The 19346-nt window shown below is 34.4% G+C and overlaps 1 protein-coding gene across 2 annotated transcripts in view; it reads right to left on the bottom strand.

The window, feature by feature from the left end:
* The window catches only part of LOC129745601 (myosin-VIIa), a 116844-nt gene that overhangs the window by 15610 nt on the left and 81888 nt on the right, over positions 1 to 19346 (bottom strand). For both annotated transcript variants that reach the window (XM_055738768.1, XM_055738767.1), the window contains 2 exons: positions 10544 to 10804; positions 6349 to 10478 (listed from right to left, as the gene is read on the bottom strand). In XM_055738768.1, the coding sequence (XP_055594743.1) occupies positions 6349 to 10478; positions 10544 to 10804 (4391 nt within the window). The remainder of the gene's footprint in view (positions 1 to 6348; positions 10479 to 10543; positions 10805 to 19346) is intronic.

The raw sequence follows: 19346 nt of genomic DNA on the forward strand, positions 1-19346 counted from the left end.
TTTATCAAGCCGATCCGTCATACTGGGTAAAGTTTTTTTCGGCATCAAAAAATGTTAAAATTTGTACATTTATTGCTCGATTTTTCAAATTTTACATAAAAATAAAAAAACTTAAGACAACTAGCTTAAGATGCGAGAAATTATGTCATCATCATTTTGTTATCATTAAAAGATAACTTTATTACAATGCATTAAATTAAAAATTGATTCAATGTAGTGTTATATAAATGTTGCATCGAACCCCGCTGTTGCATGATGCCCCGTTTGACGGTATCTCATTATACGGGTTTAAGATCTTTGATAAATATTAACAGCTATTCATTTCAAATCATTACTTTCGAAAATAAATCTTTAAAGTGGTCAGTTTTATAGAAGCTTAAAAAAATAAAAGAGGGTTCTTGAAGGCTTCATTAGAAAGAAAACTTGTTCAACTCTTGTGAACTCTATACATTTAGATTTCAGTTTAAATCTTGGTTTTTTTTTAATAACTACAATATTAATAAAGTTAATCAACAATCAAATAAAATATATTTCCAGCTGAGTTTTCCTGGACCTGAAGATAATTTACAAGTTATTTTATCAATAATAAATTACCAATAATAACTAATTTCATTATTGAAATCCTGCGGGAAAATTATTTAAAGAAAAATTTAAATTTTTCAAAGAACGCAATTTTGAAAATGAGTCCAGTATTTTTTTTATAATTTGAGATTTAGCATCCAACCGACGTTTTCGACAAGTGAGGATTTTTTTAATTATCTGACTGTTTGCGCCGGTAGTCTTCAGACTTTCCCCAAAATTGAAAAATGGGTTCATTTTAACGACTTGAAAACACCTGTATTTTATCACATTTCTGACATTTCAATTTTTCGAGTAAGATTCGGTAAGGTTTTTTTGTAAATGAAATAAAATGATATTTCAAAGCTTCATAACTGTTATTTTTCAACGGAAATTATAAAATAGCACGCCAAAACGCATTGAAATTTTATCAACTTTTCAAATAAAATATTTAAAAATTTGGAAGTAATGACTTTCAATATGAAAAAAAAATGTAAATAATTAAGCTTAAAATGATGCCTAAAAGTACCGTCTGCATCACCGAATATTCTGCAAATAATACCATTGTATAACCCAATTTATAATGCAAGTTTCATTTGAAGACACCAAAGTGGGCCAATAACTCCTTTAAGACAATAAATCTCTTTTTTGCATCGAACAACTGCATTCACATATGCAGGAAGCGCCCTTCCAATAACATGGGAAAAAAGTACTTACCAAAACGGGAAAAAACACTAATTTTTGTGCTTTGTAGAGTGTTTGCAGCAAAACTTTTTAAATATTTTATTTGAGAAGCTGATAAAATTTCAATGCGTTTTGGTGTGCTATTTTATGATTTTATTATGATTTATGAAAATTAACAAAGTTTATAACTTTGAAATATGGTTTTATTTTATTTACAAAAAAAATCTAACCGAATCTTACTCGAAAAATAAAAATGTTAGAAATCTAAAAAAACATGTGTTTTAAGTCGTAATAATGAACCCAATTTTCAATTTTGGGGTAAATCTGAAGACCACTGGCGCAAATTTTAGATAATAAAAAAAATCCTCAATGCGCCAAAAACTATAAAAATGCTATTATTTTGCATGTCAGGAGATTGTGTTCATATATTATTCTGTTTTTTTTTTGCATAATTATCATTTATTATTATTTTTTATCATTAAGTCACTTTTGATTTAATTGAATGATTATTGGCATTTCGGTGAACTATACATTCTAATAGGAAAAATATCAAATGAAAGTAATGAAATTTATAGACGGATAGATTAGATTAGGAAGCATGAAAGGTGTTGAAAATGAGCCAAGAGCTTGATTTGAGAAAACTTTTTGCCGCATAAGATTATTTGTCCCGCAACGTATCATTGTTAAGAAGAATGTATAGTTCACCGAAATGCCATTAATCATTCAATTAAATCAAAAAACCAGCAGTGATAATCTGTTAGCACATTAAGTCACTTCTGTATTTTCTACATTTTTTTTTAATTTATAATTTAGACCTTTTTTATCATTTTAATTATTTCTCGTTTTCGTAAGATTTTGTTTTTGTCATTTCTGTAATTTTGTCATTTCTGCCATTTCTGTCATTTTTATTATTTATTTACCTTTAGTTATTGTTGTCATTCTTGTTTTTTTTTCCAATATTGTATTTTTATTTTATTTTTTCTTGAATTCTTGTCATTTTTGTCATTTTTCATTCTTGTTTTTTTATTGTCATTTTTGTCCTTTTGTTATTTATTTTTATTTTGTCAATTTTGCCATTATAATTTATGTCTTTTTTGTAATTTTCATGGTTTTTGAAATTTGTTTTTCATTTGAGGTATATTAGCAATTTTTTATATTCTTGATATTTTTTGTTTTTTTTATAATATTAGTAATTTTTTTTTATTTTTTTGTCATTTCTATCATTTTTGCTATTTTCCTTATTTTGGATAATAACGATATTTATGTTATTTATGGAATATTGGTATTTTTTTATTTTTCATAATTTACTGATTTTGGTCATTATTTTTCAAATTACTTTTTACAAGTATTTTTATTGTTCTTTTTATTTTACAAACTTCATTCATTTCATAAAGTTTTTGGGTGCTTCTTTCTGAAAATTTTTAAACCTTTCTAATAAAAAATATTATTAATGCATTAAAGACCGCGAGGAACGCAAATCACCGAATTTTACAAGTTTTGTAAATATTTTGAAAACCACTGAACCAAATTCATTAAGTTTATTTACGACCGCTTAAATCATCGCTGTCTGCTTTTATCTTTGGGGTTTCTCGTTGATGTTGTTCGGTTAAGTTTAGATGAAAAGATTCGAATAATATAAAAAACTTAAATTTCTCTTTAAAAATTTTTAAACTTTGTGTTCGAAAACGCTTTTAAAAAAATTAAAATGAACATAAATTTTTGTTAAATCCTCAGATACAATTTTAACATTGCTGAGATTCAATGAAAACTTAAAATTTTTCAATATTTTTTTTCTCTTGTTTGTTTTAGAATAATGCTTAGATGTTTTGATTTTTTTTCTATGATATACATAGGGGAGATGAGGGCATAACGAGCACCCGAGGCATAATGAGAAGTCCATTTTTCTACATAAGTACGTATTTTCTTAAACAAATTTTCATGAGGACTTGTTTCGTACTACCTATAGTATTAATTTTTCACCAAAAAAGAAATATCCTTTTCATATTTACAGAAATATTAAATAATAACCAGGTAGGTTCTCAAGTGACGAAAATATTATAATTTTTGAGCACCACCAAATAAGCTTTTATGACCTTTAAATCATCTTGATCTGAAATGTATGCACTGCAACATGATCTACACATTGTTTCTAAATTTTCAGCATCATAAAATTTTTGATTTTTCACTTTAATCAATTGTAAAACGCGTTTTTACTTTAATTTGTTCACTAGAGGCGAACAGAGCACTTTCAATGAAGGCATATTGAGCATTTTCTGCCGGAGAATCTAGCAGCGAATTCAACTCGATGAAGTCAACTGAATAATGGAGCTACAGCTCAACTTGTATCGTCTGACGATTTTGCCTATTGGTTAGATGTCGGAGAGGTAATCATTAGACTCGAGTTCGATTCCTGTCCGAGGGGATTTTTCTTTGCACATACCATTCATGATTGATTTTTTTATTGTTACATTATACGGCTAATAGCATCAAAGCATCATCCGTCAAACAAAACACCAGAAACATAATGTATGAACATGTGTTAATTCTTTGAATTCTACAAACAGACCTAGATTATTTTGTTTTTGCTTTGTTTGATGAATCTACGCCTCACCGTTTAGTGCAATCATGATCATAAATGATAAATCAAGAAAAAAAAATCACCTCCACCAGGAATCGAACTCGAGCCTACTGATTATCTCTCCGACATCTAACCAATAGGCCAAATCGTCAGACGATACAAGTTACTCAATTGACTTCATCGAGTCGAATTCGCTGCTAGATTCCCCGGCAGAAAATACTCATTATGCCTTCATAATTGGTGCTCATACTGCCTCGGGGGGTTTCTCATTATGCCTCTACAGTGACTGGTTTTCAGCTTTCGGCAAAATTGTTTAAAATGCATTTTTAAACGTTTTTATCTACTTTTTCAAGTTTCATCCAATTAGACAATAGACTATTTGAGTATCGGAACACGAAACAATGATGTAATTCACATATTACAGCTGTTCTCTATGGTTAAATAAGCATTTTCCTTAAGGTGCCCATTATGCCCTCATCTCCCCTATTAGCTCAAAATGAATAATCAAATAGCATAAAAACAATTCTGCATTGAATTCATGCATTGACTAATACAAATAACAAATAATTGTTTTTATACTTTTTGATTATTCATTTAAAGTTCTTTTACATGAACAGTTTTTCGTACTAAATAAAAAAAATTTTAAAAATATCCTTAAATTTTTGAAATAGTAAGCTATATTTATAGAAGAAATCCTTAAGTCACAAAAAAAGGAAACCTGAAATCTTTTAATTCACTCAAAAAATTGGTAAGTTGAGCTCATTTGATTTGAACGTAGAATAACTTTTTTAAGAAAATATTCACAATGAACCAAACTTTCAAAAGTAAAACAAATAGATTAAAATTTTGCGGTTCAAATCTGATTCTTGCTAAATAACTCCAAATTTAAGATTTTGAATTGAAATTTGGTTTTGGAAAAAACTGCAATATTGCAGCACTGCAGGTTTTCAAATATTAACAATGTTAAACAATACACCAAAAATATGTAACTCCGTGCGATTTTTTATACTAAAAAAATTACAGAAAATATTTTGCATTGGAAAACAATTCCATAATTAAAATCTTGTGGATGATTTTTTTTTAATATAAAGGGTGCGCCATCACGATGTGTTTGATTTCAATGTCGAATAACGTTGTACCTATATAACTTTTTCCATCGGTTTTGACGGAGAAACACAGTTTCGAATCGGAATTTAGTGCCATTTTAGCTATGAGTCGATACACACCAAAAAAACGAGCTGAAATGGTAGTTAAAGAAAAACTATTGTTTAATTATGAAAACTATGCGTGTTTTCGTAGAAAATATGGCAGACATTTGTCGTCTACAAACAAGACGATCCGTAGTTTGGTGGCGAATTTCTTTGAGTGCGCCAGGTTTCTATTCGTCAGCGTCTGCCAGGATATTCTAAAAGTAAAGTTTACGCCAGCAAACCGAAGAACACCGACGAACTTAAAGCAAATATACGAACTGAAATAGCCGCTGTAAGCCCGAAATGCTGGTCAATGTTAAGCAGATTGCCTGCAAAAGAGCGGTATTTTGTGTATCAAATAGAGATAATCATTATATCGATGTTGTGTTCTGTATCTTGTTTGGAATAAATGGCTTTAGAAGTTTTCTAAAAGAATCTTGTTTATTTTTGAAAATCGACTGAAAATGGCGGAGTTATTCGAAGTTAAAATCGGATACATCCTGATGACGCAACATTATAATAATGCGATCTCTTGCAATTTGATTCTTCAACGAAGTAGCCATCTTGATAATTTTATCTTGATTGTGAAACTCATTTACGAGCTAAATCTGAATCTGAATTTTGAATATTAATTCTTAATCGAAATTCTGCAACTGTACTCAGAATTTGATTTTTGGATCTGATTCTGAATTTCAATACGATTTCTCAAATATTCCAAATGAAAAAAAAACCATTTCACGTCAAGAATTGAAGTTCGTATCAGCCTCTCAACCGTGAATCTTTAAATTCAATTCAGATGTTTTCGATTTTAATTTGAATTTATTATTTCCAGGACTTGTGAATTTGAAATGAAATTTGAATAAAATAAAAAATGGTGTGTTAATTCTGAATTTTCAATTCTAGACTTCTTAATTTTTTTTAATTGGATTTCAAAGACTTTCGAGAAAACTCAGCATGGTTTCTACTCCTATTTTTCATATTTGGAAAATTATTATCTGAATATGAAAAATTCAAATTAGTTTCGAAAATCATAAATCAACTTTTGAATGAAATGCAAAAACAAATTTGAACAATTTAAAAACAGCTTTTTATATCTATTTTCTAATGATGATGCCAATAGATAATCAAGAATATGAAATATGAAAAAAGAATGCAATTAAAATTTTGATAATATGGATTCATAACATTAAATTTCAATTAAGATTTAATATTCGAAGTGCTGTTTCCAGTGAAAATCATATTTCATCCGTGCATAAGCAAGTTCACACAGAAAAATGTTATCTACATTTTTCCGAGTTCAGTCCTTACTTACAAAAATTTGCTATCACTATCACTTACCTATAAGCTTCATAGAACCGCGAGAACAGCAGCGGCCACTTGTACTTGGCGTAGCTAACGACGTCCTCCTTCACCTTCAACGCTTGTGCCTTATCCTTCAGGTAGTAACTTTTCTTGTAGGCCTGCAGCACCAGCGCCGCCCAACGATCGATTGCCTTCTCGATGCCCGTCAAACAGTAATCGGGAATGAAGTTCGGCAGCAGGGTGTATAAGCGATCCATCGACATATCGGTGTTGTACTCGATGTAGTACTGCTGGGCGGCGATCATCGCCAGATCTTCCTCCTTGTCGCATCTGTATTCACCGAATTTCACCCCGCGGACGACTTGTTGATAGATCAAGTTGGTGGCGACCTGATCTTCGATGGGATTGTGCCATGGTGCGAATATTTCCTTCCGGAAGAATAATCGCCAGGGGGCGTTTCGTTCCTGGGCGCCCTGTTCCTTGGCGTACTGTTCGCACTGGGAGATAGCGTCCATTACGTGGTCACCTCCGCTGCCCAGGGAGGAAACTTTGTCGAACAAGGCGATGTACAGCGAGAACCCGAATTGATCTTTAAGGGTAATTTTGTCAGACAGTTGATTGCAAAGTTCCCGAGCAGTTGTTGCTGAATCTGCCAGCAAGGTTTTGGTGTTGCCGTCCATGAAGGTGATAGGAAGCATGATAGGCTTTTTCGATTTGGTTGCTTGAAGTTCGAGCCAAGATGGAGGTTGATTGCGAGTTCCGTTGTTGAATGTGCGTTTGAGGCGCTCCTCGCAGTACGGAGCGTATCCAGGAGGTCCTTCCCGGATGAAGGAGCGTAGGTAGTTGACGAATTTTTCGGATGGAGCGAAACACCCTACGCAGAGAGATAGCAGGATCCAGCCTCTGGCGTGGGATGATTTGGACGGGTTGTTGGTGAGCTGTTTGCAAATTTGACAGTATATTTCGTCACGAAGTTCTGCCCTTAAAATACCATGGCCTATGATAAAATGCAACTTTTCTAGATTTGATGTCGGTCGAGATTCGAGCCACGATTGGTAGCTGTCGGCGGTGTATTCTTCGTCTTGCAATCTGCGGCGGACGTCTTCACCTAGCTTGTTTTTGCGTTTCAGCGTTAGGGAAACGAGCTTGTGCCGGATGGATCGAGGTTTTTGTTTGAGGAAAGCTTCCGGATCGAGTCCCATCATTTGTGCTTCCTGAAATTCTTTGCTCCTAATGAAATTGCGTCCCAACGTCGCGGTTACCTTGGACATGACTGAGGTATTGTCACGATCCATGGTGTGATATCGAGGTTCGGGAAGGTCCCCGGTGAATCGTAATATCGTTATCCAGAGTGCTTGTGCCGCGAGTTGATCGCCTTGAGTGTGCAGTGGCAATAGTGGATGTTTTAAAGGTTTTCGAGAATAGTAATGAGTGATGTTTCCTTGGAAATATGTGGCGGCAAACTTTTGGAATTTGAACTCCGACAAATCTTCTTCGTCCTCGGAAATGGTGTGAATCGGACCAATAATATCTTCGTGGTTGTCTTGGTTTACGGGTAGATCATTGAAGACGGAAGTCTCACGACCACCATGAGGAGTCGGCGCTTCGCTGCTGGAATCCGGCAGAAAGTCAAACATCGCCTCGACCAATTTGCTATCGTCCACCGGCTCGTCTGCTTTTCTAGCGGCATCATTAATGATGTTCTTCTTCACCTCGACGCGCCGGCGCTCTTCCATCTCTTGCTCCATTTCTTTTCGCTCGATTTCATTCAACCGATCACGGTAATGCTGCTCGGCTATTTCCTTTGCACGCTTATTGCCCTGGTGTTTGAGCTCTTCCTCCTCCAAACGCCTCAACCGTAACGCTTCGTGATGTCGTCGGTATTCGAGTTTAAGCTTTTGATATCGATTCATCGCTATCATTCTTCGCACATGCGATTGGATCTTAATGACGGCCCACATCTTATGACCGTACTCGCGACGAACCAAATAGCCACGGATTCTGGCCTGCAATCGCACAATATGGCCACGCAAATGTCTGAAACGATGGCTCAGAACACGCGACCGGATTAGGGCCTGCAGTCGCATGTAGCCGATGCGCATCTTTTTGTAGCGTTGCCGTTGCGCGTAACCCTTCCAGAACTTCTGAATTGTTATGGCTGCCTGTTTCATTCGGAGGAATCTTCGCCGATAGACCCATCCGCGAATCGATCGTTGCAGGATAAGAATCTTTCGGGTGAGCACTCGATCCCGCTCCTGTTCCAGGAAAAGGTCATGGGCGTCTTTCAGGAAGACCTTGGTGTGACCAAGCTGATAGTCGGATCTGCCCAGAACCGTAGCGCAGATTTTAGACGTCGCATGTCGGCAATCGGTTCTGTGAGCCGGAGGAATTCCATTGATGAGAAATCGATAGCGTTCCACGAAGTCGCGGAAATTGTGTCGGATCGGATAACCTGCTCGACGAATGCGGATCGTTTCCATCATACCGGAGTAACGAAGCTGTCGGCAACACAGAGCTCGATCGAACATCATCGGCTTTTTGAGCTCGTTTGGTTTGATACACCGGATGAAGAATGGTTGGCACTGGCTGAGCGTCTTCATGAGCGAGTCCAAACTCTTCTTGAACTGAGTGGACAATGTAGGCGTTCGCTTCCTAGTTTCAGCTCCCATTTCAATATCTTCGGCGAAAACAGTTTGCAAAAATTTATTAGTTGAACTCGAAATGAGCTGTAGAAGATCAGCGCTGAAAGTGTCACGATTCTTCTCCAAAAATCCTCGGGTATCGTAGAAGACTACACCAGCAAAATGGTTCAACCCGAAGCTGGTATTGATATCCGACTTCGGCTTCAAGTAGTTACGATGGGTTCCGTGAGTTTTGTGCAACTTCGCCAACATAGTTTGGTCCGTGCCTTTAGGGAATTTGGATTCCTCGTCAATCAACGCCATGATGTTAAGCTGCTTGATGGCGATCAAATCCAGCGCATCTTGATTATCTACGAATTCTATATGCTGCCAGTTGATGCTCTCGTGGTTGTACTCTTCCTGTTCCAGCTTAAAAATGTGCTGAACGAAAAACTGCTGCAAATTCTCGTTGGCAAAATTTATGCAGAACTGCTCAAAACTATTTTGATCGAAGTTTTCGAACCCGAAAATATCCAATACTCCGATAGCACTTCTCGTTGAGGATTTTGGTTTGTAGATAGCTGAGTTGATTTTCTTCACAATCAACACAAACAATCTTCCGTAGATGCCCTTCACGAAAGCGTCTCGAACATCCATTGATTGATCCCGAGATAGCGTCGATACAACCGTTTCTCCATGGGCGAATAGAGTTTTCCTTGTAAGGGCATCGATAAACGGCTGCAAAGGAACTTCCAACAATTTCGCCACCCTTTCAACATTGATGTGCTCTGGAATTTCCGTAGCATCCAGATTGTCTATGACGGTGGCCCGATACTTGATGTTTCCTGTGTGCAAAAGTGCCGCCAATAGCTTCAAAATCTCCCAGATTTCGTTATCCGAAAAGCAAAGAACTTTCATGGCCGAACGAATATCAGCAAATTCAGCAGCATCGTTACGGCCCTCACATTTGATACATCCTCCACCCGTCAGATACCGATAGTCGGAAGCCTGTCCTAAGTTCAGCTTCTTCCTATCATCCACAGACAATCCAGCCAACAAGCAATAGAAGATATGATAGTTCCTCTCTTCGGCATTCTGAGAAACTATTCGAGACTTTTCCAGCAGATATTGTTCAATTTTGGCTCCTTCGATAACGCCTCCATTGTTGAAGTGAATATCAATGTACTTTCCGAAACGAGAGGAGTTGTCATTCCGTACGGTCTTAGCATTACCGAACGCCTCAAGAATGGGATTCGCCTCCAGAATCTGCTGCTCAATCCACGAGTGCTTCCCACTGATGGCAGCCAGATACTGCAGGATTAACTTTGTGCTCTCCGTCTTCCCCGCTCCGGATTCACCCGAAATAACAATACACTGATCCAGTCCATAACGGCGCATATTGGCGTACGAGTTATCTCCGATGGCAAAAATGTGAGGAGGTAGTTCACCAATTTTACGCTCCTTGTACAACTTGATCTGATCGGCGGTGTAGATCGGCAGAATCTGGTACGGATTCACCGCCACCAGGATGGATCCGGTGTAGGTCTAAAAAACAAAATATGTCTCATTACAAAACTGACTCCAGGACTGAAACCTTTAAACCAACTCACATAGATCAGGTTGTCATTGTAGCGGATCAGGAGGTTGCGCAGGATACCGGCCTCGTGCAGATCCCCGAGGGAGATCATATCCTCGACGCCCTGCACCGAGGAGGCGTGCATCGCCTTGATGCGTCGCTCCGGCGTGAGCCATATCTCGTTGCCGTCGTCGTCCCGCACCTGGATGCGCCGCCCCTCGGCCGAGATGACCCGGGCCCCGATGGCCACATCGAATTCGCGTCCGGACACGGGCTCGATCCATATGTAGTCACCCTGAAAAGCGAGAGGAAACCAACGTTGAAATTATGTCAGCTATTTCAAAGTAGAATAATTTTTAGACTGAAATGAAAGCATTGATAGGTTGAAAGATCAAAGCTTGAGCACTTTGTGTAGAAGAAAATTGAATAGTTAGTGAAAATGAGAGCAGGGCTTTTGTTTTGTGAACAACTTCTGAACTACTTGCGTGATTCTTTGCCCCTCACCGTTTCAATGTTGATAGGAAGCGATGAAGAAACCCATTGGTTTAGGGGTTTAGCTCCCCCCCTCCCCTCTTCGGAGACTTTTCCAAGTAAAATTTTCACCGTTGTAACGGAAAATAGCTTGATCTTAAAAGGTGATTAAGACTTAGTATTAACATGATTTTATGAAAAAAGCGTAACTTCACAAGTTAAAAGTTTAAAACCAATCATTTCTTAGAAATTAATTTATCGAACACTAATTTTATACATCAACAAGTGGGAGGCCATGTAACAGGTGTTTACTACTAACGATGGTCATCAGAATTAGCAGCACAAAGATTTAGAACATAGTATCTTTTTAGTATCTAGCATGGCCGTAGGAACGGGGGGGTTTTGGGGGTTAAACCCCCCGCCATGAGAATCCAAAAAAGCAAGCGAGGTTCTACTCAACACTCAAAATATTAAATCCATAATCAAATTATGATAATAGAGCAAATATATTCAAGAAACACTCTAGACTTAAAACTAATGCCAAAACCTCAAAAACCCATTCCAAGTTCAAAATTTTGCTACAGTTTTTCAAAATTTTATCACTTGTGCATAGAATAAGTTTGTCAGAATTTTTTCAGCTTGTATCCAGGCCGGACAAATCTTGGCTGTTTCATTTAAAAATCGGCAAAATCCGGATATTTGATTTAAAAATTTTCGAACAAAATCCAGGCAATTTTGATCAAAACTTAGGAATTGCTAATCAAAAATCATGAAAAAAAACTTGAAAAACCCTTTCCTGATTATTTTTTTGAAGTTTGCTCCAAAAATTTTGGACGCATAAATAAGAAATAATTTACAACTCAAGGGGCCGTTCAAATATTACGTAACGCAATTTTCGAGCATTTTTAACCCACCCCCCCCCCCCCCCCCTACGTAACACATTCGTCCTCAAATTTCTAAACAAAATCCACAAAGCGTTCAAACTGCTATACCCCCCTCCCCTTCAAGCGTTACGTAATATTTGAATAGTCTGCAATTTGTTTTTTAAAGTTTGATTTAAAAATGAGAACAAACCCGGCAAAATAAGGGCTACTCCAATGAAATCCGGGCAACCGGGTTAGACCGGATTTTTTTTCCAAATTTTATTATAAATATCCAGGCATATTTATATTATTTGTTGGACAATCTTGAAAACTTATCATAGAAATTTTGAATTAAATCCATTTTGGAGGTTTTGGTTTCATATTCCCATCATAACCAAACTTGTATTTCTACATATTTTCGTATTTCTGACTCTGTATCAAATTTAGGATTCTTTATTTTTAGTTCGAAGAATCATAAGAAATTAGGAATGAAAGGCTGCTTTGAAATCCTGATTCAAATTCGGGTTTGCATTTCATATCAAATTTGAATCATGTTTTTCAAAAATCATTTGCATTTTCAATATTTTGATAATAGTTTTCCGAATGTGAAAAAAGAAGAATTTTGTTTTACATTTTAATTTCAAGTTCTCAAACTTTATTCTTAAACAAAATTTAAACATTTATAGCGTCCAAGTAGCGATCCAAAATTGAATTATCCAATTCAGATTTATCATTTAAAATTAACATGTAAATTCTGTTTCGCAATAAGAATTAAAATAAATAGTTAAAAAATGAATTAAGATTAAACCAGCGATACAGAATTTTAATAAAAGATTCATGAATGATGGCTCTTAAACTTGACTCATGAAATTCGGTTCTGGAATTAAGATTCGAAAATCGAATTTTTTGTACATTTCAGAAATCGTAAGGAAACTCGGAAACAGATAAATTTTTGAATTTAGGTTCAGAATTCAGATTTAAAATTCAGGACAAGATTTGACTTGTGAATGAGTTTTTCAATCAACATAAAATTGTGAAGGAATTAAAGAGAATATGAACGTAAAAATTTGCTTGTCCATTTAAAGATTTTTTGTAATCAGAATTTCACGCAGTTCAGCTGAAAATCAAAGATATAAAGTAGAATTTTTTTTTTAATTTTCTATGTTTTATTTTATGCAAAGTATTCCAAATTATATTTTTTAAACTACCCACAGGATTTTCATTATGAAATTGATTCTTTATGAAAAATATTTCCTGTTAAAAAAAACAAGTTTCTGATTTCCACTCAAAAAATCTGCAAAAAATTCTTTATTTTCTCAGTGTATTGATCAACATGATTGATATTTCAGTTTTTTTAAAGCTTAATTTCGAACTAATATCGTAAATTTAGTTCAAGTTTGCATCAAGTAGCATGATCCTAAAATTTGTCATCGCTTACTGTTTTTTTTTTTGAAATTTTTATTTATTTTTTTTTTTCAAAGGTTAGAATTTTGGAATTTGCAAAAGAGATTGGGGCGGTTTCATTTAAGCATAGACACAGAGCATACGTTTTTTAAGAAATTTAAGGCTAGCTTCAAAAGAACTTAAAAAGCAAAATTCCATATTTTCGCCAAGTATCACATTTAGGGGGAAGTCGTCTATGACCGGACACCTCCTATGGCCGGACAACTTAAATTTTTCGAAAACGATATATCCTTATAATGTTTTAACACCATGAAAATAAAGTAAATAGTAGCCTGATATGGTATTAGAAATATGGTAATCCAATCTGAAAAGTTAAACAAATTATAGACATCGAAAGCTTTCGCCAAGTAGTTCGACGAGGATCGCCTAAACTTTACATTTATATTGTGATCAGTTTTTACGGCTTGTCAAATGTGAATTGCACATCAACGTCATCGTTGGTTGGTTATCTTTCGACTTCAGTAGATGTAAGATAACAAAACGGAAGTTCAAACAAAATATTAGGAAAATAAAAAAAAGTGCGATTTCTCTATGACCGGACACCATATTGTTCTCTATGACCGGACAAGAAAATATTCAAAATTATAAATGATTTCAACTTGAAACTTTCATTTTTTCATCTCTATAGCACCCTCAATTGGTTAGCTGAAGATACGGATTCAATAACCAAACTATTTTGGTCCTCAGATTATATTTAAATTTTGCTGTCCGGTCATAGACAATTTTACTCTAGTTTTTTCGAAAGAAATGTTATTTATTTATTGGTCACTGTCTACGGCAATTTAATGTCATACAGACTGATTACTTAATCTTATCTTAAAACTATCTTAACTTACATTGAAATCAAAATATACATACACTTGGTTGAACAATTTACAAGATATGTCAAACGGGTTATAAAATTCGTTCCTACCATAGTTGTTCAATCTCAGAGGCTCAAAACCCCGTAAGGAACGAGAAGGTACATGAAACGGTATCATTTCCACGAGGCTAGCACTATCAATATTACCGGATATGACGTCGAATATAAACAGACGACGAATGTTTAAAATTCCACATCGAGCATGGTAATGTGGTAGGCGTTGAGGTTCGTTCCATGGTAGGTTAGGCAGTGCGTATCTCAGGAATCGCTTTTGAACTGACTCGAGTAGCTTCAATCCTCCGATCGTGGTTGGTGCCCAGACTTGAATATTGTACTCCAATCCACAGCGAACAAGCGAGCATTACATTCTGGTTTGTCAAAAACACTTTTATAAATGGCTTCATAGAATGTTCAGTATTGGAAAGTACTTACTCACAAGACCTAAGCAAGTGATTTCAGTCATTTTGCTACGTTTATGAGCCATTGGTGACAGACAACTTTGGTGATGAAATTCGTAGTGTCCGGCCATAGACAACACTTTTGGAAATGAGTGAAAACTAACATAAAATGATTTCTCTTACCACATGAATATGTTGTAAATTAATTTTTTTCTAATACTGTTTAGTGATCATAATATTGATACTCTTCAAATCAGTAGAGGAACCAATATTTACAAAAACTTATTTTTGAAGTTATTGCTTAAAAACCTTAAGTGTCCGGTAGTAGACAACTTCCCCCTAAAAAGGGTTTGAAAAATTACACTAGGCCATAAAATTTACATTTTACCGAGGTGCAAACAATGGAAAGCTCATATTGACTTATTTGAGCCCAATGAAGAAAGGCTAGTAAAATTTTTACAAAGTGCTAATTTAATATCAAAATTGAGCTTAAAAAATTTAAATGTAACAAATTTCTCGATACAGAGGGTGAATAACCACAAAGGTTAAATTCCTCTTTAAATAAATAAAAATACAATAGAAAAGAGTAGACTAATTATAGTGCCCTGAATCTTAATAGCAATTTTTCTAACCGCTTTTGTTTTTGAAATAACTCTTGCAAATAAATTAAAATCATTTAAAAAATTCCTGCACTTTTTTGAAAAAAAAAACTTAAAATAAAAACAAATTGAATAAAGGAAATCAAGTTTTTTCAATTGAAGTTTATTGAAAAAAAAAATCCTTCTTAAATGTTTAAGAACTTGTCTTATCCATTTTGTTTTAAGTTTCAAATAAATTCGCTAAATTTTTTAGAGCAGTTTTAAATTTTTAGAACATTAAAAAAAAGTTTTTTCTTTGTTTTTAGTTCTGAGTTTTGTTGCTCGGAAAACATAAGCCTTCGAATCTAAATTTTCAATCATAAAGTGCTTCTACCTGCGATTGAAAATGTATAAACTCTTCATTTATTTTTTTAAGATATTAATCAATATAATGATCGATATTTGAGTTTATCTTTAAAAAATTCGACAAATGATTCGAAACAGCAACTTTTGAGCTTAATTTTTAATAAAATTTGTATTGCTTTGTGCTTTCAGTATTTATAGCAAAATTGCAACTCCTAATTTTTATTTATCAATTTCTTTCACGACATCACATGTACTTTGTCAGTATAATTGAACATGATTTATTATAAAGATATAAAGTTGTTATCAATTAACTTGTTTATTGCGATTTTTTTGGTATTATTATTATTTATAGGTTCTTCTTTTTCAGCCAATATGTAACTTCCAAAGCCCTCATTCAAGGGATTATGTGACTTTTGATTGCTTGGGATGTCTTTTCCTCTCGTTTCCACACGCTGAATTATGATTGTTTTATCCGTTGTTTTTAATATTTTATCAGTACAGCGGCGAATTCTTATAAGTGCCCACACATTTTTATGGGTATCATCATCTAGAATAAAATAACACAAATAAAAAAAAACCATTTGGTAGTTCTTTCAAAATTACACTTTTTTTTACCAGAGACCAACTTGAATCTATCTCAATTGACAAGTAAAATATAAGAAAATTCATTTTTGGAGTGAAAATTTCTACAAGCACATTTTTTGTTTTACTTTGAACATATCGAGATTAAAGATTAAAAAATCTAAAACTTTTCATAAGAATAACTAGCTGGTGTACCTATTACTAAAAAGATTAAAATATTCGGTTTCGTCCATTGGAATGTTATGTTTGCAGCTCATGGACTGATCCAAACTTCTTGCCATCATTTGGACACGTCTGGCAAGGATATTCCTATGATTTTAAATTGGATTCAGATCTGATTTACGACCTGGCTACTCTAAAAAATTATTCTTACAATCAGAAAACCCTTCCAAAGCTTTCTAGGTGTCATAAATAATGCCATATTTTGCTGAAAGATAAAATTATCATTAATTTCATATAGGGGAGAATGGGAAACTTGATCCCTGGGGATACATGATTTCTCAGCTTTTTTTCAAAACTGAAATGTTCTGTGGCAGCGGCCTAAAGAATACTTCCTCTGGGATACTGGTCCATGTCGTACGAGGCGACTTATCCAGTACTTCCCAGATACGTTTATCTCATATTTCTGTGTATTGGAAATCAATGAGGCTGTATCGGGGAGGGGAGAAATAGGTCAAGGTCAATTGTTGCATGCAGATTTCAGAAGTTTTTCAAGTTTAAAACATTGGAAGAAAATGTTTCGAATCTGAATCAGTTTTAAGTTCTTGCTAGTACTTTTGAACTTTTGTACGTATTTTCTCTCGAGAAGGGTATGCCAATAGTTCATATGTAGTACATGCATTTGCACAAGCTATATTCTTCCATATTTCTTGTTTTGCCAATTTGGAATATGATTTTATTTTTCATTTAACTAATCTTTTTGCTCTCCTAGTAACTCCGTTTAATAAAATGTGAATCGCAAACGCATCGCTTACGGTCCCATTGCTTTTGGCTATCTGTTGATTTGAAATCATAGAAGAACATGATCCAAATTAGATCAGTTATATCTGTTACATCAAGCGCAAAATTAGTGTATTTTCCTTATAATGGACAAGTTTTAAGTCCCTTCTATCTTTGGATTGGTTACAGAATTTTGGGGAGGTTAATGTTCTTTCATTTAAAGATATTTAATTTTTAAAATTGCGTCATGGTTATTCAATCATTCAAGAAGTATAAATATCGTTTCCATGGAAAAAATGTTCAAAAATTGTTTTCCTTTAGGTTGCCAAAAGGCCTTAAAATTCCCTTTTAAACAAGCTTTTGATCAAAACTTGTATCGCATTTCGACAGTCATATCTGTTTCACCTAATATATGTCACTTCTCTTGTATTGACACATGTTCCCTTAGCTTTAGAATGGTTATAGTGTTAAGAAGAGTCAAAGCTCCTCTAATATCGTACTCTGATATTATCATACCTCAATCCTGGTTCTGTAATCCACTGCTACAGTTTCGTGCAGTGTTAATATCGCTTGTTTCAAATTTGGCGTCACAGAAACTCATTGTAGTCGTCTCACCAGAGCGCTAACTGGTCAGTTAATTAAAAATTTATAAAAACAACACTTTGTTTTCTGAATATCCTGTATCTATGGTTAGGCTATGATTCAGAGGTACTATTGTACCTATATTAACCTTCCACCTAGTGTGTACATGACCATCTTTTGCCCGACTACATTTCTTTAATGTATGTCAGAATTTAACAAAGCAAGTTAAAAAAGCCCTTATTTCCAATATTATGATTAAAAAATCCCTATGTGCATAGGCTAAATGCCAACTTTGCCATTATAAAATTGTTTATTTGCCTTCATTGTAGCATCGTGGTTTGAACATTTTCTGATCATTGTAAACTCAAATCTCCTGAATTTTGTAGTTGTGAATCAATAATGTATGATTCATTTCAGCTTATATATGTCAGTTTTTCGTTTGCTAGGAAGCTTTAAGGTTCTCTCGCCTATCCTGTTATAAGTGTTTCTAATTCTAAGAATTTAAACTAAATAACAATCTGTCATTTTCACCCAATGTGGTTATAAGCTTCAATGCTTCAAAATCCCTACGTGGATCGGCTTTATGTCCTAAATATTTATTTATTTTCTTATCCTTTTATGGTTTTCAGGTTTCTCAGGTATATGATGAAATCTGTGAAAAAAAAAGGCTAAGCACAATTTTCCCGTTTGTTTGCCGCTTTAAGCCTACCCCTTTTCTGATATCTGAAGTTATCATTCATTTCATATAGGGGAGAATAGGAAACTTGATCCCTGGGGATACATGATTCCCCAGCTTTTTTTTCAAAACTGAAATGTCCTTTATAGATCAAATGTTCAAGAAAAAAACTTGCCAAATAAAACAAAACAACAAATCTGTTATTTAAAAAAAAAATTAGTTATTGTACTTTGTTTGAAATTCTGCAAAAGTGTGACTTGAAGATCTTTCTCATCACTTTAAAATGTTTCCCACGCGAAAAAATTATAATAACAATATTAATTCTAATATGCTCGATCGTTAAAATATAATATGAACTTCACAATGCCATTTTTACAAAGCAATAGTAAACTCTTAATTTTTTAAGAATTTTATAAGAAAAAGTTTTCCTAAATGGATGTTGTGGGTTCACTTGATCCCTGGAGTCCAAAAAGATATATTTTTTTCTGAATTGAGTTGATCATTGTTAAGGACGAAATTATTAATAATTACCCAAGTAACCAAAAGTTCCATATAACGGTCTCTTAGAAGCTTACTCAGCCCTGTTTTAGGGCTGTATAGCATTCTACTCAGCTTAAAATTTAAGTTCTTATCGATACTTTAAAGTTCCATAATCGAAGCTGAGTAGAAGGCTATTCAGCCATCGCATGAGACTTAAAAAAAAGGATTTTTTTCAAAAAGAATGGTAGGTATTTACTTTACCAGTCTTTCATTGAAATTCTATTCATTTAATTTTTATTATACTTTTCTCGTTACTCTTAATGAATTTTATACTTACTTGAACAATTTTCATGAAGATTTGAACCTGGACCTTTTTGGTGAAAACTCAACACGCTACCTCTGTGCCATAGCCAATGCTTTGATTGATGTTATCTAAAACTTCTATTTAAAGTTAACTCAGGTTTATCACCTTTTCCGAGTAGGCTTGGGATTTACAATGTAAACATTTGCATCCATCAAATTATGCATCCTTTATTCTCAAAGCGGACTCGCATGGTTCATGATAAAACGTAAGTT

This window comes from Uranotaenia lowii, chromosome 2 (assembly GCF_029784155.1).
Source record: "Uranotaenia lowii strain MFRU-FL chromosome 2, ASM2978415v1, whole genome shotgun sequence".
Lineage (NCBI taxonomy): Eukaryota > Metazoa > Arthropoda > Insecta > Diptera > Culicidae > Uranotaenia > Uranotaenia lowii.